Genomic DNA, 21,658 nt, shown 5'->3' on the forward strand with positions numbered 1-21,658 from the left:
TTTTCCTGATTTTCTCGTTTTAACTTTCTTCTTTTGGGCCAGGGCTAGTTCGTACACATTAGTTGGTCTACTTGTAATTGTAGCAGTTCATATAAAGGAAATAATTAGGGAAATTGAGCTCGTTTACTTGTAATCTTTTTTTTTCCCCTCTGTTCTTAGGTTCTCTATTTTGGCCAGGACTAGATCGAACACCTTGGGTCTACTAGTTTTCGAAATTTAACTTCATTAAAGAGGGAATAGTGGTACTTATAAATATAGGAAAAATGCTGATCTGAGGGAGCTTTTTAAGGAGGCGAACATTGTAAAGAGCATTAAGCTGGGAAGACTACGCTGGTTGGGGCACCTCCACAGAATGACCAAGGTAGAGCACCTCGCATCGCCTATGAAGGGCATCCCGGAGGGAGGCAGAAGGCCTAGAGGGAGGCCAAGACTAAGATGGTTGAACTTGATGGAGGATGACCTCTCCAAGTTAAATGCGGGAGGATGGAGAAGGAAAGCGAGTGATAGAACGGTTTGGAGTGAATTGCTGAAGGAGGCCAAGGCCCTAAAGGGCTGTAGAGCCATGGAGCAAGTAAGTAAAAAGGGAATAAATGGAATTTCATTGCTCCTTCTTCTATAATTCCTTGTTTTCCTGTTCATACATTCTCTTTTTAAGCCAGGGCTTGATTGTAAACCTTAGGTTGTCTATTTTTGAAAGTACAAATTCATAAAAAAAAAAAGGGAAGAATTGGAAAATAATGGCTGAATTTACTATAATTTCCTCATTTTTTCGTTATTTTATGCCAGAGCTAGATCATTGGCTTTTGGTAGTATGTTTTGGAAGTACAAGTTCAAAAACAAACGGGAAGAAACAGAAATTCAAGGCTGGTTATGCAATAATTTCTTCAATTTCTCGTTTATACATTCTCTTTCTATGCAAGGCCTTCATCGTGCACTTTCGGTCAACTTGTTTTGAATGTTTAATTTCATAATAAACATAAATAGAAATAGAAATTCTTGGCTATTTTTTTTCCAAAATTTCCTTATTTTCTCGTTCTTTTGTTATCTTTTAACGCCAGGGCGCGATCGTGCAATTTAGTTGGTCTAGTTTTAACAGTGCAAGTTTATAAGAAATGGGAGAAATACAAAAATTTTAGCTGTTTCTGCTATAATTTTATTTTTTCGTTTTTTTTTTATCTTTTTATTCCAGGATTAGAATCTTAATAACAAATTATCATTTTATATAATTAGATTATTCTTTCAATTCAGAATGTCAGGGCCTCAGAATGTACTGAAGTTTACTGTTAAAAGTATTTTAAATAAAATAGATTCAAATAAATTTTGTATGGTTTGTAATGGAGGTCAGCGTGAGAATGTCGTTTATTTGTTTTTAGAATGTCCTGCATATAGCATTTATAGGCAACGTTTGAACCTTGGCAACAACAATTTAGCCAGAGAAATGGAAAGATTAGCTAACTCTCATAGAAACATTCACAGAGTATACAAATAAGTTAAAAATATACTAATGTTACGGTCATTTCTTTAAATGAGTAATGTTTGTATTTAATTGTACGTTAGATCAATATTAATTTGTTCGTATTTTTTGTACCAAGTTTTATGTGTTGTTGTTGTGTATATGTAATTGATAATGATAAGGATAAAACCAACTTCTTTTGTTACAGGTTTAGAACCTATAAAACAAATAAAAAATATACTATATTCCTGGATTAGATCGATCACCCTTAGGCCTGCGATTATTGTAAGTACAAGTTCTTAAAAAAAGTAGAAATTGAAAATCATTGTTGGATTTACTATTATTTCCTTATTTTTTCAGGATGTACCATCTTGGAGCCAGTGGACCACTGGTTATGAATCTACGTTGTACAAGAAAATCATCAATGTAACCCACTTTAAATACAGATATTAAGTAAAGGCTGGATTAAAAGATTCTATGCTGGGAGAACAGCTGGGATCAAGGTAGTTCAAGAAAAACTAAAGAGATATTAAATTCAAAAAACTTGTAATAGATAAAAATACATTATTTACAACAAAAAACAAAAAGCAATTAAATGTCTACTGTTTATTAAGATCTCTGCTTCTAAGCTCTTTCGCTCTTAAAATAACAGTCTTAAACAGATGACAGTAAAACTGTATGGAAGCTGGTGAATCATCATTTCCTGGTATAGGATATGTTATAAGATTTGGATTACAGTTTGTGTCCACTATTCCCACAACCGGTATAGCCATTTTAGCCGCTTCACTTATTACCTACAACCACAACCACAAAATTTATCAATAAAAGGTTTAAAATTCTTATATATATATATATATTTTTACAAGAGAAATATATACCCAATGTTGGTCCAAGACGGTCGTAAGAGTGTTCAACACAATGCAAAGATCAGGAAGTCGTGTCATTGCGCCGAACATCATGGTAGAATTGGTAAACATTCCTCGACGCCACCTTCTTGTATGAGCGAATTGTTGGCATTCTTCAGCTGTATTCTCTATTAATAGAGTATGCTGTGGGGTTTGGCTAGAAAATTTTGAAACAGAAAATACTAATACAGTTACTTGAATATTTTAGTGTATTAATTAAGGAAAAATAATCAAAAGGAAAAACTCTAATTTAGAAAAGGAACTCTGCACATATTGAAGCTAGGGTGAAACTGAAGAGAACTGAGAAAATTTTGATAAAAGATACAAAGAAAGAGTACAGCAAAATGATTTCATATTAAGGACCTCAAATCAAGAAAATCTAACATAAACGTTTTTCAACGCATTGATTTGTATGACGTATGTAAATACCGTACGCTGCCCGAGATTAATATTTACAGGTTAAAAGATGAATTAGAATAGATTTTTCAACCATTTAAAGATACCGCAATCTTTCTGGTAATTAGCACTTAAATAAAAAGTCGACCGACTAACCTGAGGGCCTATTAACTAGATTTTTGGTAAATTAGACGGTTTTTCAGTTTACTGTAGTTATATACGTCGTTGAAAAACATAAATCCTCACAACAGCAGACGAACTCTGTCTGACTTACTGAAAAAGAAAAGATCTTTTAGCTCTTAGATTTTGAAGAGGTAGAGTACTGAAGAGCTAATAAATAATACAGAGTTTTACGATCTGCACGGCCTTATGTATTGCGGAAGATCTCTAGAGCATGGCCCAAAACAGGTTGTCCTCTAGATGGACCTTGCAAACGGTATCCTCGAAGATGCCCAGGCTTGAAAGTGGAAGATGTTCTGCGGTTTGAAAGTAAAAGAATGGAGAAGATATACAAGTGATCGCTACAGTGGAAGAACAGTATAAAGGAGGTCAAGGTCCGAATCACTACGCCACAAAGTATTCAGTAAGAATCGAATTGAATTCCTATTTTTAAGCCCATGAGCGAATCCTAGTAAAGTAAGTTATTTATTTCTTCACGACTTAACTTCCATAATGGAAGAAGATTAAAGCAATATCCTAATTCTAACGAATTTTAATGGCAGCATTTAAAGAAGGTTCACTTCGTAACAATCAAAAATCGAATAAATAGTACAAGGCTAATCAGAGCCATCACAATTTTTCTCATTACTCTATCTCAGGGTACTGTTTAGTTCTTACAAATACTTGATAGATTTAAATGTTTGAATTAGAAAGTAGCGCTTAACTAACCTTACAAACAGTATAATTCCGTCCCTGTATGCAATATGGGCTAGAAAATTTAACGCTTGTCTCAATAAACGTGCAGTTTTATCTAAATCTATAATAAGATGGCCCAATCTTTCTCCAAAAATGTATGGCTTCATATATTCATTCAACGAGCCTATTTTATGACCATAATGTACTCGAGCATCAAACAAATCACTAACAGTGAATAATCGTCCAACTTGGAAATAATCTTCTTCTTCCAAAGAACCTTCTGGTACTGTAAAAATAAATATACTTAATACAATGGATAAATGATACACTTATTTATTACTTATTAACATAATAAATCAATAAAAAAAGAAGAAATAGAGATAAATTCATGATCATTACCTGTTACAATTTCTGCATCATCCACTTTTTCAGCTATTAATTCAGTTGAAAACAATTTAGATTGATGTATTTCTATTTTATTTATTTTACAGATTTTTGGACTACGCCTAAGTGCTGTTGAAACTGTAATCAAAGTCAATATATATAATTTAAATCTTACAGTTAAAGAATTACAAATTCTACAAAAGCAGATTAGTGCACTTTGACAGCCTGCGAGAAGGCTTGTCAGGAATGTTAAAGGAGGCGACAGACTGAACAAGAGGATTTGAGCAAGTAGAGAGAGCATTATGGAATTTGTTTAATACTTTTTAAAACATTTTTGGTGAGGAGTGAAATGCATCGATAATAATGGTCAGGGTACCGTAATTTCTGCTTTATAGAATAAATTCTAGTTTTAATGTTAGCAAATGAAAACAAAAAAATGAAACTTACTGGAAAAACTTAGGCACATATAATTAGGTTTGTTTAAGCACTAGTTTATTAAATATAACGCAATTCCCTGCACTTTTCGTGCAGCCCACATCACAACAAAGCGTAAATTATTGGTAGTTCTTATTCCTTCAAGGCTTGTAATGGGTATAAAACTTTTTTTCAAACTGCCTATTTCCTAAGAAGTTGCAAAATAAATAAATATTAACTTACCAATATTCCTTAGGATACAGGCCATTATTTAAAGTTCAATATAAAAGGCGCATCGTAGTAAAATAATTAAAATTAATAACAGTTTGTTTTAGGGTAGAAGAAAAACAAATCAGTAACAGTTAAGTTAGAATAACCAACAACCAGTATCGATACATTTCTTTTAATATTTTGTACCACATATTCGATACTTTTCTTTCAATATTTTGTATCGTATACTCGATACTTTTCCTACACAATGCTGGATATCGATAAATTTAGTAGGTGTAGGTATCTTCTCCCCTTACTTAGCTACTTTAGGGTTAAAAGCTTAAGTAAGGTAGAAAACACGTTACAGTATTTATTTAAACTAATTATTCATCGCTGATAATGGATGAAAGTGCAACATCTTGAAGGAATTGAACAAACGGTGTGCTACGATAGGCAAAATCAACGATACATTTCACATTCAGGTAATAACAAATGTTAATGCTTAAGAAATATTACAAGATCAGCATATTTTGAGATATTATTTAAAAAATAATACTTTCTTTTACTATAAACAAACTCCACAAAATAGAAGAGGAGTTTTAGTGGAGATAACTTATTTTTAATTGCTTACATTTGTTTTGGTTGATTATTATCACTCCAATTATTTTGGTCACAAAGATAGCTTGCATTTTTTTTTTTTTTTAAATTACGAATACTTAAATGTTTTTGTTATTGCATAAAGCATGAAACTTCATAATGCCGTCTATGAAAATACAGAATCTATTAGGAAGTATAATTGTCATTTTTATAAATATGTTATTGTGTATATTTATATTTTGTTGTTTAATAGCCTGCTGAAATGTGCACCTGAAAGATACTGCAGTCAAGAGCTTTCTATTTTTATCCAGTGCTTTCTACACGGCCAGGTTGCAGCCTAATTAATGCTCAGCTTTCATCTGGAAATGATGATCTCTCTATGGGCCTTTCTTTAGATCCAGCAGGCCGGCGGTAAAAGATAATTCTCATCAAGTCTATTGTGAAATATGAAGAAGTCAAGATACTTACCTATGTGGGACTGTTTTTCAGGTAGTTTCATCTATTATTTCAAATGTTCTGAGTACCACAAACATACAACTATTTCTGATAATCTTTCTCTTTTAATGTGAATAAATAACGTTTTAATTTTCAATCTAATAAAACTATTTATTATTTGGCCAAATTAAACATCTTTTCCTCGGTATATTAATTTTGTTTTAATATAAAATTTCTTAGGAAAATGGTAACATTTATACTAAATAAAATTATCTTTCTTAGACAATTAAGGTGACTGTTAAGTTAATAAAACAAGGTTTAAGTTCTTAAAAGCATTTATTTATAAGTACATGTCAATGCTACTTCTTATATTTAAACTACATTCATTTATATTGACTAAAAGGTGATTGTCGTACTGGATTCGATTCCCGATCTAGGCCTAGTGTTAATATAAGAAATTTCTTGTAAATGCTCCAGTTTCTATTATAGTCTTACACAAGGTTGAATTTAGTTAACATTATTAATGTAACATTCTTTATAAATTTGCAGTACTTTTATCCGTGGTCTTTCTAACCAATGCCGTGTATCTGCCCATTATTGCTTAACTTTCATGGGGAATAACTACCTTTACAGTGCTTTCTTAACATTCAGCATTGATGATTCTAACTATTCTGGAGAATGAAGAAGTTTTGGAAATATACGAGGGGGTACCCAAAAATAACCGGAATTGCGTTGCCGCGCATGGAGCTTATGTAGTACGCATTTCTGCCGCTAGACGTGTATAGCGCAATTCCTTGCCTGTTCAGTCCTGCCTGTGTTGTCTGCCTGGCTTGTTCTGTTCATCTGCAGTGATTGTTTTTACCAGCGCTGTTATATTCTTTTTTCGTTTTTTATGATGGCAAGTTTAAGTGAACAACGTGCAGCTCTGAAATTTTGTTTTCTACTCGGCAAAAATGCTGCTGAAAGTGTTTTAATGTTGAAAACAGCTTACAAAGATGACGCTATGGGAAAAACTCAAGTATACGAGTGGTTTACTCGGTTTGAAAATGGCGACATGTCGATTGATGACAAACCTCGTTCTGGACGTCCATCAACTGCCCGAATCGACGAAAATGTTGAAAAAATTCGAGAGCTGGTGTTCACAGACCGTCGACAGACAATTGATCAACTGTCAGAGAGTAGTGGGTTATCTTGGAGCTCGGTTCAGCGAATTTTAACGGAAGATTTGGGGATGAAAAGGGTTGCTGCCAAGTTTGTTCCTCGAGTTCTGACTGACAATCAAAAAGAACATCGAGTTGAAACATGTCGTGCTTTGAAATAACAGCTTGAAACTGATCCAGACTTTCTGTAAAAGGTCATTACTGGTGATGAGTCATGGTGCTATGATTATGACCCAGAAACAAAGCAACAGTCGAGCCAATGGAAGACGTCATCTTCACCCCGACCAAAAAAATGTCGTCAAGTCAAGTCAAACATCAAAACAATGCTGATTTGCTTTTTTGATGCCAAAGGCGTAGTCCATTTAGAGTTTGTCTCCCCAGGTCAGACCGTCAATCAAACCTTGTATTTGGAAGTTTTGAAAAGATTGCGCAATAGTGTTCGCCAAAAAAGACCCGATTTGTGGCAAACAGGAGACTGGTTCTTCCACCACGACAATGCACCTGCACACACAGCCATCTCTGTTACACAGTTTTTGGCTAAAAATGGCATGGTTCCGCTGCCCCACGCACCTTACTCGCCTGACCTGGCTCCGTGCGACTTTTTCTTATTTCCACGCATGAAAAAGGGCATGAAAGGTCACCGATTTGACAACATTGAAGAGGTCAAGAAAAAAACGAAGAAGGAGCTGTCAGCCATTTCTAAAGATGACTACAAAAAATGTTTCGAACAGTGGAAGCACCGGTGGGACAAATGTATTAGTTGTAATGGAGAGTATTTTGAAGGGGATAAGGTTGTTCTGTAAAAAATTTGTAAATAAATAGCTTTTAAAAAATAATTCCGGTTTTTTTTGGGTACCCCCTCGTACGTAGTACTTGGCCATGGAAATATTCTTCAGGTAATCTTATCCATTACATATAGTAAGTTCATAGTATTACATCATAAAGTTAAATCTTTTTTAAAATGATTAATCTTTCCGTTTGAAAAGATTTAAGTTTTGTTGAAAGAACGTTCTAATTTGATTGGGAAATTCAACATTAAACGTACATGTTTATTCTGCATCATTTTTCAATAGAAACGAATTATTTCTAGTTCATAATTTATTTTCATAAATATAATTGATAAAAGAGAAAGTTAGCAGATTATGTGTTCATTTTGCAATAGATTTATTAAATCAAAAATAATTCAAGTTTATTCAGTTTTTTTTTTTATTATTACTTTAAAACAGCATTAAAAAAATTTCAATCTTCCGAATTCTTCTAGTTAAAAAATTACTAGTGATGCAGATTATAAATGTGTAGTATTTTTCAATCATTCTAATGTTAATTATAAATCTAATGGACCTTACTTGGAAGTATATAATATTCCATTTTCATTGAATATATTGGCTTAGGTTCTTTGAAAAATTATTTTAATGTAAATATCTATTACTTTAATTTAATTTCAGAGGCATTTACACAACTTCCATTGAATAAATGACGTTTTTCAGATTGGAAACAGCCAATACTAGGATTACTACCTGCCAAACTGTGTATCAAATGAAGATAAAATGAAAAAGACGTAGAGAAAACATCCAATGTGAATATGCAAACAACTTTTGTTATAAATTAATTAATAAAAAAATGTATTATTTAGGAGCAGAATAAAGAAAAACCATTATTTTTTTCAAAAAAGTCTATTTATTGGCATACCTATTTTTTTACATACATTAACATTCTATAATATGACATAAATACACATATTATTTAATAAAATGCAAAAAAAGTGCTAAAAAATGTTTAAAAAAAGAAAAAAAGCAAAAAATTAGAGAGATTAGAAAAAAAACGTAAAAATAAAAAATTAGTTCCAAGACTCGCCACTAGGTAGCACTGCTAGATCTTTGTAAACATAAACAACTTAGTTCCAAAATTCGCCACCAGGTAGCACTGCTAGTCCTCTATATATACGTAAACATAAACAAATTCTCTTCAGTACGACTTGAGTGATGTAGAGGGGTATATCGCTCGTCGCTCCAAACTATATCTTGACTAGTTAAGACATCTGTCACTTCTCTCCCAAAAAGAATCATAATGTAGTGTAATGGTTATGGAGATGTTGTTGCTTCAACGGTCGGAAGGTAAATGTTCCCCCCGCCCGGCCCGGCCCGCGCCGCGAACTTTCTTATATACCCTCTGGAGGCAAGATGGCGGCGCGTCATATCTCCATGACAACCGCCACAGTACAATGCCACCACCCACTAGATGCCAAGCACCGCCCATATCTCCATGATAACGGCTACAGTACACTGCCACTCCCACTAGATGGCAAGTGTTGCTCTTCTTGCACACTCTCATGACTCTGCCGACCATTTTTTATTTTTTTTAATCTTCCACTTGCACACTCTCACGACACTGTTGTCAATTTTTACTTATTTCTTTCACTTGCACACTCTCACGACTTTCGTGATCATTTTTACTAATTTTTAATCTTTCACACGCACACTCTCATGACTCTGCCAACCATTTTTACTTATTTCTTTCACATGCACACTCTCATGACTCTCTGGCCATTTTTACTCACTTTAATCTTTCACACGCACACTCTCATGACTCGGCTGACCATTTTCACTTATATTCATTCTACCACAAGCACACTCTCATGACTCTTCCGATCATTTTTACTTATGTTCATGCACACTCTCATGACTCGGCTGACCATTTTCACTTATATTCATTCTACCACAAGTACACTCTCATGACTCTTCCGACCATTTTTACTTATGTTCATGCACACTCTCACGACTCTGCCGACCATTTTTACTTAATTTTATTCTACCACAAGTACACTCTCATGACTCCGCCGACCACTTTTACTCATTTTTTATTTTCCACAAGCACACTCTCACGACTCTGGCAACTATTTTTACTTACATCTATTCTTCCACTTGCACACTCTCAAGACTCTGCTGAACACTTTTTCTCCCATTTAATCTTCACACTCTCATGAGTTTATCGATCATTTTTGCCTAATAATCTGTAATGCTATCTTGAAATAAACATGCATATTATATACAATATACTTACTTGTTTTATTAATTGATTCCTAAGAAAGTTGAATCTTATATTTTCACTGAATAAACGTATTAACATCTTTTTTAACTGGGGCTTGAATTGATGAACAGTTTTGCTGGCTGTATGCTAGTATCTGCAGTATTTAATCTGAAAGTCAACATTTTTAATTTAATTACATTTAACTGTTGACTCAAGTTTTTTCTTGAAATAAGAAAAAATCCATAATAATTATAAGTGTCTGCAATTGAATATATGCCTTTTTAAGAACTTTAATCTTTTTATCAGTAAAAATAAAATATATAAATAAAAATAAACACACTTATTTATCAGTGAGAAAATAACTACATAATTTATTAATATTTTATTTGAATTATTTTTATGAAACTGAATTGACAAATGATAAGCCCGACTAATAGTTTTATGTGAATGGAAAATGATATGACATTAACATACACGTTTTATGTTGAATTTTTCAATAAAATTAATACCTTCCTTTAACTAAAATTAGAACTTTACAAAGGGAAGAATTTATCAATTTAAAAAATCTTTTACTTTATGATGTAATAATTTGAACGTACTACGTAATCAATAAAATTACCTGAAGACCATTTCCATAAGATAGCGTAGTAGTATATAGTTCTCTTAATTTGGAATGCAGAAATGATTGGAATTACCTCAACTTACAAGCGAATGTGTTGCAATACAGAGCACCATGGCAACTTCGAGCCAGCGTAGGAAACTGGAACAAGAAAAGCAATTAAGCAATATAATAAAACCATCTATAGCATTGACTTGTACTTTTGCAAATTTATTGGACAGCTCATCGACCTCAGTAATATACAGGGTGATCCAATTAAAACGCACCAATTTCTTATAACTTTTTAGGAAAGCAGAATTTCGAAAAAACTCACGAAGTAAACTATGTTTGTTTTTTTTTGGTCTAGTTTTCAAATTTTCCACCTCCGATGCTGTATCTTCATTTTTTCCGCTTTACTAAAAAGTTATTAGCGATTGGTGCGTATTAAATGGATCACCCTGTATATTTAATTAAACAATATTCAATTTTAATAAACTCTAATGCAAATTTTTAGCATTTAAAAATCAAAATATTATTTGGAATAAACACTTACCTTGAATAAAATGCACTTATAAGTAAATCCTTCCAAAGAAAATTATTTGGTGTTGTAATTACTTGACACTATTCCTCTTAGCATTCTCTATAAATTAAAGTAGCCCAAGTACTGTAACTACTTACGCCGTAATGCCAAAATTATCTATCCTATTAAGATAAAATACTATTTCCAATCATTAATTAAGAAACACACAATTAGATCAGTTATTTCTTAAGCTTAGTAAGAGTTGCACATACTTTACCTTATTTATAGATTCACCTTAATAGTAAATGCCTACTGATTATGTGCTACAATTACACCACAAAGAATATAAAGACGATATAAAAAGAAAATTGGAAAAGAAATAAAAAATTTATGTAAGCTAGCACTTACCAAGATATTTTGCTTTAGGTAAAACTGTGGCCGAATCACCCTTAAGTTGATAATTTTTTTTTTTTTAAGGCAACCGTTAATTGTCGTTTAAAATCCATTACAAAAAATATTTAGATAAAATTCTGGTCTCATGAGTATGTTGTGACCCGAAAATTAAAAAAATTAGTCAAATTATTCTTACCTTTGAATCTGTTCAACAATAAAATATTTCCAAAATTTCAGCTACATAATTAAACTTGTAGTATATAATATTAAGTTGCATGTTTCAAGTGAAGTATGCAACAAGTTATGTAATTACTAATGTATACATTTTATTTTCTTAAAGACTATTCCCTTAAAAATTAATCTGTTCAAATACACTATCAAAAACTAGTTTTGTTATCAACAGTGAGTAATTTTAATTTTAAGACAAAATAAGCTTAGCTTTTATAGTTTATAGTTGATGGTGGCTAAAAAGGTTTTAGTTGAATATAACTACTTCTTACGAATTCAATCAATAATAAGATATGATAGGAATTATAATAATTATCAAATTATTAATTTGAAAATTAATTATCAAAATTATTGTTTTAGAAATGTACAGCGATCCGAAGCTCTTATTTTTGTAACTCTAAATCAGTAAAATGGTTTTCTACAAAAATTTTGGCATGCAATTGATACGATTTATGACAAAACGTTTTGCTTTTAAATAATAATTACTATTCAATTATTATAGCTATTATTTTCATCCTATCCGAAATTCAATACTTAATTTAAAGCACATATCAAAGTTACTTAAAGTAGGTTACATAAAAATGGAAATAATTACGTTTTGTTTGAACTTAAAAAACATAAATTCTATATTTCAATGCGATCTAGCGGGAGAACTGATAACTAATTATTGCTTAGTAGTTATCTACCTTGCCACAAGAGCGCTCTTAACTACGGATTTTGTCCACATATTCATATCCTTGCAATTTAAAATGTCCTGAATTGTATTTACTTTTCTTCTACTTTTTTTTTTAATGCAATGTCTTTATTAATAAGGGCTTTAGCTATTACACAGTACTCAATAAACAACTGCATTATTATAAAATAATAATAAAATGTAAAAGGTAAAGATTTATATGAAGAGTTTTCTATTATTTTGTACGTTTTATATTACTTTGAACGTCTTAATAGACGAATAATTAAATAATTAATAGATTTTACTACCTGAAGTACATTCTACCGATGGTGTAGGTAGATTCCCTTGTTTAGTTTATCATCGCAAATAGAATGGGTGCAAATCACCTCAAATATTATAGCCATGCTACTGGTGGAACCCTTAAAAATAATCATTTCAGGTGAAAGCTGAGCTTAACGAGGCTGCAAGTTGGCAAAATATCGAAAAAGCCTAAGGATGAAAGCACTGAATAAAAGGAAAAAACTACTTGACTTAAACATCAGTAGATATACAGTGACTCCCATTAATATTGGGACAGAACATACAGAAGTTCAAAATTGACGAAAATTAAAAGTGGCACCCATTTATTCAAATTTTTATAAATTCATTTCATTTTATAATTATATTTATAAATTTTTGACATGTTTAGAAAGCAAAAAAGGGGCAGAAACAGTTCGGAGAGTGCTAAGAAAACTCGACTATCATGGTAGAGTAGCCTGGAAGAATCCTTTTGTCAGTAAGATAAATCGTGCTAAGAGAGTGAAATTTGCCGAAAAATATTTTAATGAAAATAGTGAATTTTGGAATGATATACTCTAGCGATGAATCAAAATTTAATGTTTTCCAGTCAGATGGAAGGGATATGGTTTGGAGGAAAGCGAATGCTGAACTCGAAAAGAAGAATTTACAGCCAACTTTAAAGGGTTATAAAGCTGCACCACCGGGTGGAGGTGGGTCAGTTATGGTTTGGGGCTAGATGTCCGCATCAGGATTTGGAGAATTAATGTTTGTTGATGGAGTGATGGACAAAATGGTTTATAGTAATATATTAAAAAATAATTTGAAAAAAAATGCCCAAAAATTGGGTATTTTAAATTCTACCAAGAGAACGACCCCAAACCTACGGCTTGGGTGATACGCCAGTGACTGTTATATAATTGCCCAAAAGTATTCCAAACCTCTCCGCAGTCTCCAGGTCTTAATCCCATTGAAGATTTATGGCAATATTTAGCTAGTGCTTTAAGTAAACAAGTAATATCTAACAAAAATGAATTAAAACGATGTTTCCTGGAAGAATGGGGAAAAAACACCACCTGAATTAACCAAAAACTTGTTTCACCTATGCCTGATCGTTTGAGGGCTATTGTAAGTCAAAAAGCAATTATTAAATCATTACCAACCAAATATTAAATAGTCGGAGATTTTAAATATTGAACATTTAAACTCTAGCACTTCTGGTGTCCCAATATTTTTGAGAGCCTTATTTCACACTTTTTCAAAAAGTGCTACCTAACAGTTTGGAATTTCATCGATTTATACTTATATATAATTTCCACAGATGTTGCTAATGTTATTTAAAAAAAAAAAAATTCCAAACTTTTGTATGTTGTTTTCATTTTCCTTTTAAATCATTTTGTAATAGGAGTCCCAATATTAATGGGAGTCACTGTATGTGTATACAAATTTAATTTACACGATTTATAACCCGGGAAATTTTACTTTCATTTCTGCTTAAGGATCAGATCACATTACAATTGATTGCTTAAAGAATAGATTTTTTAAGTAATGACATTGCTTTGGTTTATAGATTCTAAATATAATACAATTTATAGGTCTTGGTGTATTTTACTTGGAGTCTAAATATAATATATAGTAAGTCTAGAATTATTATCCAACTACGACTTGCAAATCTAAATAAAGCTAGTATTTACATTAAAGATACTAAATATACTTTTGATTCTTCTGTTATTTGTATGCTGCTTAAGTCCGACTCTTTCATTTTCACTTTGTGATTGAGTGCCCACCTTTTGTGCCAATATTTTTGGTTTATTTTTATTAACAGTGATCTAATTTTTATTTATTATATTAAAATTATTTGGTAAATTCATTTTTGCATTATAGATATTATTATTTAGTTAATAGTTTAGTTAATTTTTCTATACAGTGACTAATTCTTGTTGTGAATTGTATGATTCAAAAATAATGAAATTTTGAATTTGAATGTTTGAATTCACACGATTGTAATACTATTACAAACGTAAGGTTTTTCTGTTAAACTAAACCTTTTTTTTTTTTCAATAAAATTAAACCATTCTGCTTTCAATTTTCTTAATTAAAAAAAAAGAAAATACCCATTTTTGGAAAAAGATAGACTACTTACACATCATTCTGGAATAAACTAAACGAATGTGGCTGAAATAGATCTACCAGAGTTCACATGTACTATAAAATAAATTTTCAATAACTTAAAACTGTTTGTTTAATAATAAAATCGAATTAAATCTACAAAAATACTTCATTTTATTCTCAATTTGGTTTATATGTTTAAATTTTTCAAATATAACAAGTTTTCTTTAACATCAACCTTTATTCTACTGAAGCGGAATCATTATTTTTCTCCGATTCAAAGGGAAAGATTAATCATCATAAAAATGGTTCTAAGTTAATGATGTAATAATAAGTACAAAATAATGGATAACATTACCTTAAGTATCATGTTTTAAAAAAGTTTAGTTTGACTAAATAATGTATTAAACCTACAATTCACATAGGTTTCACGTTAAATATTTCAATAAAATTTAATTATTTTTCTTCTAAAAAGGTTGGAAGTTCTTATTCAGAGCAAAGGAAAAGATTAATACAAGTAATAAGAGTTTAGGTTTTATTTACAAGTAAAATAATAGATCTGAACAACAGTTCTACTGGCAGAAGTGTGAGTTAGATTTCCTTGGCTTCTTTATTCTCCAGTATGAAATGGATGAGAACCATTAATATTTACTGCTGGATGTAAAGAAGGGTCTCATGGAGGTAATCACTTTATCTGAAAGCTGAGCATTACTGGACGTAGCCAGGAAAGAGTTAAAAATGCTGATGAAGGAAAATACTGGAATGATTATGGAGAATATTGAGGTGCGGTCAATAAATTCCAAAAACAATTTTTTTTTCTTCAAACACCAACTTTGGTCTGATTATTACTTTTATTAATACTCCTACTTACAACCTCTCCAAATTTTTGGCAGACATCCCCAAAAATCTTTCTAACGATACATTTAATATCACAAGACTCTTTCATGTTAAAATCAAGAGTAGATAGATCATGTATGAATATTCCTACAGACTATATTCTTATTTCGCTAGATGTATCCTCTCTTTTCACTAACGTACCCAATAGAAGAAACAATAAAAATCATAAAAAAACAAATACCATCAACTAAAACATTACACGAAAATACCTTTAGACATCTTTATATCCTTACTTACACACTGTTGCAATTCTGGTTACTTCACTTACAACACGCAATTCTATAAACAAATCTTTGGAACAGCAATAGGTAGTAGCCTCGGTCCTATTCTTGCAGAAATATTTCTTAATAACTTAATTGAACAGTCCTTAGAAAAATTACTTATTACAATCCCTTTCTTTTTTAAATATGCAGATGATTGTCTCACAGCAATCCCTAAAAATAACATACTTCTCATCTTGAAGACATTTAATTCCTGCCATCCAAGAATACAATTTACACACGAAATAGAAATAGATAATCAAATCACCTTTTTTAGACATTTCAATAATAAGACAAAATGACTCTTCACTTATAACAAATTAGCATATGAAAGCAATTCGTTCTGACAGATTCTTACACTGAGCCAAGTCACCAATCAACTCTATCTCATTGACACTTCTGTACAACATTCTATCTCACATTCTAGTTCTCAACCACCAAAGTATATTTCCATACCTTACATTCACGGCCTTTCAGAAAAAATATCATTAATAATCAAAAAACCTAATATTTCGACAGCTTTTAGGAGCACCAACACCTTACATACAAAATTAAAAGACCCTACACCAAAAATGTTACGTTCAAATGTAATATATAAAATCAATTGCAAAAGTTGTGACGCCACAATTGTGATAAGTTGGACAAACTTTACAATATCTTAACAAGATTTTGACTTTGATAATACTTCCATTCTTGTTACTAACTCTAACAGAAACAAACGTAACATATTAGAAATGATACATTAAACAACAAAATACAACCATTAACTTTAGAACAGGCACGAACAATCTTTCAAATTTCTACAAAAACATCCTTCAAACAGTAACTTAACAATTACTCACCATATACCTAAGGTTTTCTCAGCCCTATTGTTTTCACCCTTCCCTTACCGCTGAATAAACCCGCTTTTCCATGAATCCTCAACAGTTATGATGATGTACCTTAACATTGAACTCCACAAATTTTAAAATTTAAGTCACTTTCAAATATTTTTTACTCAATTTGTATCTATATTAGTGTAACATTCCTTCTGTACAAACCCTGAAGAAGGGTAATAAATTTACCGAAACGTTGGTATGAAGAAAGAAATTTGTTTTATGAATTTATTGACCGCACCACAATATTCCCCATAATCATCAATTAACAACGGTCGAGCACCAAAACTATCATTTATAAAGAATGCTACATTAATAATTTTGACTAAATTCACACCTAGTGTAAGACTGCAAAAATCGTAATATTTTATCATGCAGTTCAAGTACGTAGCAACCAAATTAAACAATTCGATCTTCAATTTTATTGAAAAAAGTTTAATTTGGTTTAAAATGATTTATTTCTAAAACTTAGAGAAGTTCCCAACACGCAATGCACTTCAATCTGACCACGAGCTGGCTAACTAAGTGAGGTAGGTTACACACATGTTATGTACATGTGTAATTCAAAATGTTCATACATTTTTTTTTTTTTTTCTAAAAATATTGAAACTAAAATTAATGAAACCAAGAAATTATTAATGTATTTGTAATACTTTAAAATTCTACAGTTTGATTTGTATTTGTTTGTGGGGGGGGGGGGACGAATTTAAGCAAAATTATACATCTTTCATTTGCGCTGGAAAATAACTATATTTAAATGAATTAATTATGAATAAGTGATTCAAATTTTATAGAAAGTGCATAAGTAAGTAAAATCTTGAAAAGAATACTGAAGCCGGCTTATTTATGTTTATAGTGTTTGACATTTATAATTTATTAAGACAAAAGACTTAAATATTATCTCAAAAATGATAACCATATCAAAAAACAGTGACCTAATGATCGTAACAAGAATAGTAAAAACATTACTGCATGATAAATAAGAATATGCACGAAACTCAGCAGAGCTGATTTCAGAAGTATCTGTACAAAACTGAAGGCACAGAATTGTGAACAATCAGGAATTATGAACAGCAAATAACCCAAGACAGAAAATTAAAGATAATAATCACTTATTAATTGAAGTTTCCAAGGCAACCTTTACTTTTTATTCTAACTTTGAGTTTTCTGTATGGTCAGGCCTGCAAGTATGTTATGCGACCCCTTTACGTACTACAAAATAAATGTATCAGATTGTGTCTCGGATTCTTGAACAGCACACCTGTGACGTAATGTACGCAGAGGCTGGCGAATTACCGCTCGCTTATAGAATAGAAGTACTGTCCGATCGATATGTCTTAAAAAAATTAGCCACGAACCGGATAATTTATAATAAAATAAGCCAATTAAATACCGAAGTCCTCACTCACAAATATTGGACAAAAAAGAAAGGCCCCATTTACACAGAAAGTTTTATTAGAATCTCTACCTTTAGAGATAAGGTATATTCTAATAATAAGTTAGATGTGTACAACTTAAAATACGAACATTTATTGAGCGAATTAAGTGTTAACACTTCCTTCGACTTGATAAAGGTACCGGAAAAGATGAGAACCGCGGCCTTCGAAGATTACATTTCTTCCCATTATCCGGGCTCATATCGTTTATTTACAGATGGGTCCAAAATCAATAATAAAGTCGGTAGTGCTGCGTATGATCCGGTTCGGAACTATTTTACGATAATTAAATTAGAAGATGAGGCGTCCATCTATACAGCGGAGCTAATTGCTATTTTAACGGCTTTAAAATATATTTATTCGTTGTCGGAGAAAAAATATACCATTATTAGTGACAGCCAGAGTGCGATGTGTAAATTATCACATATACACAACCAGTCTACAGGAATGAATCACATTATCGCAGAGATTGTAGAAACTATTGCCATTTTTAAAGAGAAGGGAGTCTGCATTAATTTTTTTGTGGGTAAGGGGTCATTGTGGTATAAAAGAGAATGAAATTGTTGATACACTTGCAAAGGAAGCCACCAATAGTGGGGAAATGGCTAATTATAAATTACCACACACCGATATCAAGGGTATAATTGCAAAAGCAGCACTACAAAAATGGCAGACAGATTACAATAATGGTGATAAAGGTAGATTCTATAAAACTATGGCAGATCAGTTACCTAGACAACCATGGTTTAAGGGAACTGTCACTAATAAATGGGTTGTTACGACAATAAGCAGGCTGAGAGCGTACCACGCGGTGTGCGGATCGTATCTACACAGGATCAACAAAAGGTCCTCTCCTCTTTGCGTAGATTGCAATGAGGAGGAGGATTTCAAACATGTAATAATGATATGTCCACGTTATGTGGTAGAAAGGAAACGAATGTTTGACGGTATATACAGGTATTTAGATGCCCCATTTCGCTACGAAGACATTATATTCTCCACCAACATTTATGTGCTTAAGTCGATAGCAGAGCTAGCAATGAAATATGAATGTATTTAAAAGCTATAGCCGAATTAGAATGAATGGAAGAAAATGCTTAGAGAAGGATTACGTGATTTTAATTTTGGTTAAGCTATAAGGATGGCAGGAGCACAGAGTACTGATCCATCCATTAGTTGTAAGTTTGTATGTAAATAGTTGTATATAGTAGAGATGAATGTGTGAAGCGAAGGTTTTTATAAGTAGGAATGGAGAGTGAGTGATATTCTAGTGATAAGCACCTAGACGATGCTGGCTGTATGGCGGAAGCCAATGCAAAAAAAAAAAAAAAAAAAAACAGTACAGCTAAAGACAAAGAATATTTGAGAAACAAGTAAGTTAACTACGTTTTTTTTATGAAAGAAGTCAACATTATTTATTTAAGGTTATTATTCCAATTTGCCCACTTAATCGCTAGAATCGCTACAAAACACATTACTCAATATTATTATATTGAGGAACTTACAACAGATTTTAAGCTTTTTCAATTTTGTTTTTTTTTTGTAACTAGTTACTTTTTTGTTATAGCAAACTATAAATTGATTTTGTTTGTTCGTTTTTTGTTTTTAATACTGGATTGTCGTCGAGAAAATCAAAGGAAATGTTTTGTTGAGAGAGTTACTACTGTCGTATGTCATCATAGGTTACAAATTTTAATGCCGTTCTGTATTTAATGAAAAAATAAGGAAGCCTGGCGAATGTGCTATACAATTTAAGTCTCAGTTATAAGGAGGAATAAATTTATAATTATTTTTTTTACAAAAAGAAATATTTATAATTAACAATTAGGAATTATTATTTACAATATGTATACAATACACATAAATAAACATTTAATTGAATCAACAATCAATTGTTAATGATCAGAAGGCCGAATACGAAACCAATTATAAAAATTTATTAAACTAAAAAATTGTGAACAGATGTCAGAATATATTATGTACTTTCAAAAGGGCTGCTGCCTGACTAGTTCTCTTCATAGCTTGGTCAAAAATGTTATTTGATAATCGAATTATTTTAGGCAGTTATTTGTACAGCATTCTCTCCTTCTGTTTCATCATCTTCTACCTGTAATTGGTATGAAGTATAATAATAATAAACCTGTAATTGGTATGAAATAATAAAAATGATATGAAATATTACAAGTTTTTTCTCACAAAATTTCCCTAATTTCTTCATCTTATCCTAGTAAAAATAAAAAAATAAAACAAAAAACAATACAATCGATTATAATTTTTTTAATATCGATTTTTCGCCAGAAATACGAGGTGTGGCTATTAAATAACGAGACTAATGCTGCTACAGAAGAACTATGCATGTGCCAAATCCTAACGACCGACAGCTGTGCAGCGTAAAGCCTTCTCTTTCGATTGTGCAGCGTCTGACATGTTTGTAGAGAAATCTGTCTTACCGGAACCGTCGTTTGTATTAGAGATGTTAGTTTCGTTTTGCCGAAAACATGATACTATACCTGTAGTAGAGCAACGAATTGTCGTGAAATTTCACATCAAACCTTTGGTAAAACCGCTACTGCAACTTGATCTTTTATTAAAAGAAGTTTATGGTGATGAATGTTTATCACGTGCACAAGTTTTTGAGTGGTTCAAGAGATTTCCAAGATGGCTGGAGAAGACGTCGGAGATGATGACCGCCCTGGTCGCCCTTCCACGTCCAAAACGGATGAAAATATTGATTATAATTAATCAACATTACTACCGTGAGATGCTTTCTCAACTCCGTGAAAATGTAAGGAGAAGAACAAGTCACAGGGTTCACCATCAAGACAACGCGCCGGCTCACACTGCATTGTCTGTCACAAGACGTTTCTAGCCAAGTATAACATCCCAGTTTTTTTTGGCCATCCGCCTTATTCGCCTGACCTGACCCCATGTGACTTTTTGATCTGTTCCTCCAAAGTCAAATCTGCATTAAAAGGGACACGATTTCAGTCGGTTGAAGCTGTGAAAGAAAAAGCGGCACGCGTCATGCAGGAACTCACAGAAAAAGACTTCCAGCACTGTTTCTGAACAATGGTAAATTCGCATGGAGCGTTATAGGGATAGGGGAGGGGTGTATATTGAAGGTGATAATAACTAAGTATGTATAAATTTAAAATAAAATGTTTTACAACAATAGTCTCGTTATTTAATGGCCACACCTCGTATCCGTACTGATGTTCCCTGAGTCCGATAAAGGTTTTTTTTGAAAATGGTCTCTGTTTACGCACGGTAAACTAAATATCTAAAATATAAAAATAAACTTATCCAGAGGTACTGTAGTACAACCTGACCCTTTAGAACCAATTATTATATAATCGTCCCTTTTCAATCAACAATGTACAAATCACCATATTTTTAAAAAAAAGGTCTTGATGATAGAGAGCAACAATGGTGGCCGAAACGTAGGGAACAAAACTTACAAGTATTAAAGTGGTACTGCCCAAATTCACTACTTTGTGGTAAGGCACAGACTGTTCTTCAAAGACACATAGTGATAGAAGCACGAACTAGTTAACATA

The 21,658-nt window shown here is 32.0% G+C and overlaps 2 protein-coding genes and 3 long non-coding RNA genes across 5 annotated transcripts in view; 2 read left to right on the forward strand and 3 right to left on the reverse strand.

The window, feature by feature from the left end:
* Positions 1-1,980: 1,980 nt before the first annotated feature.
* mRpS2 (mitochondrial ribosomal protein S2) lies at positions 1,981-4,811 on the reverse strand. The gene is made up of 5 exons (XM_074137233.1): positions 4,651-4,811; positions 4,009-4,131; positions 3,643-3,895; positions 2,332-2,515; positions 1,981-2,247 (listed from the first exon to the last, which is right to left on the reverse strand). Exons 1-5 carry the CDS (start codon positions 4,673-4,675, stop codon positions 2,053-2,055), a joined length of 780 nt encoding a protein of 259 aa, XP_073993334.1. The 5' UTR covers positions 4,676-4,811; the 3' UTR covers positions 1,981-2,052.
* On the reverse strand, positions 2,524-3,636 carry LOC141458787 (uncharacterized). The gene is made up of 2 exons (XR_012461179.1): positions 3,109-3,636; positions 2,524-3,027 (listed from the first exon to the last, which is right to left on the reverse strand). It is a non-coding gene; the product is annotated as an uncharacterized lncRNA (long non-coding RNA).
* A 76-nt stretch (positions 4,812-4,887) lies between the features above and the next one.
* Positions 4,888-6,347, forward strand: LOC141458785 (uncharacterized). Its single transcript, XR_012461177.1, has 3 exons — positions 4,888-5,099; positions 5,468-5,703; positions 6,199-6,347. It is a non-coding gene; the product is annotated as an uncharacterized lncRNA (long non-coding RNA).
* Positions 6,348-7,672: 1,325 nt separating this feature from the next.
* Positions 7,673-8,480, forward strand: LOC141458786 (uncharacterized). Its single transcript, XR_012461178.1, has 2 exons — positions 7,673-7,705; positions 8,297-8,480. It is a non-coding gene; the product is annotated as an uncharacterized lncRNA (long non-coding RNA).
* Positions 8,481-17,550: 9,070 nt separating this feature from the next.
* Positions 17,551-21,658, reverse strand: part of p115 (General vesicular transport factor p115) — a 28,633-nt gene continuing 24,525 nt past the window's right edge. Inside the window, exon 17 of the mRNA XM_074137231.1 lies at positions 17,551-20,208. Coding sequence (XP_073993332.1) covers positions 20,158-20,208 — 51 coding nt within the window. The 3' untranslated portion in view covers positions 17,551-20,157. The remainder of the gene's footprint in view (positions 20,209-21,658) is intronic.

Source organism: Rhodnius prolixus, unplaced genomic scaffold, assembly GCF_049639745.1.
Source record: "Rhodnius prolixus isolate KJV_2025 unplaced genomic scaffold, Rpr scaffold_5, whole genome shotgun sequence".
In the NCBI taxonomy this organism is placed as follows: Eukaryota; Metazoa; Arthropoda; class Insecta; order Hemiptera; family Reduviidae; genus Rhodnius; species Rhodnius prolixus.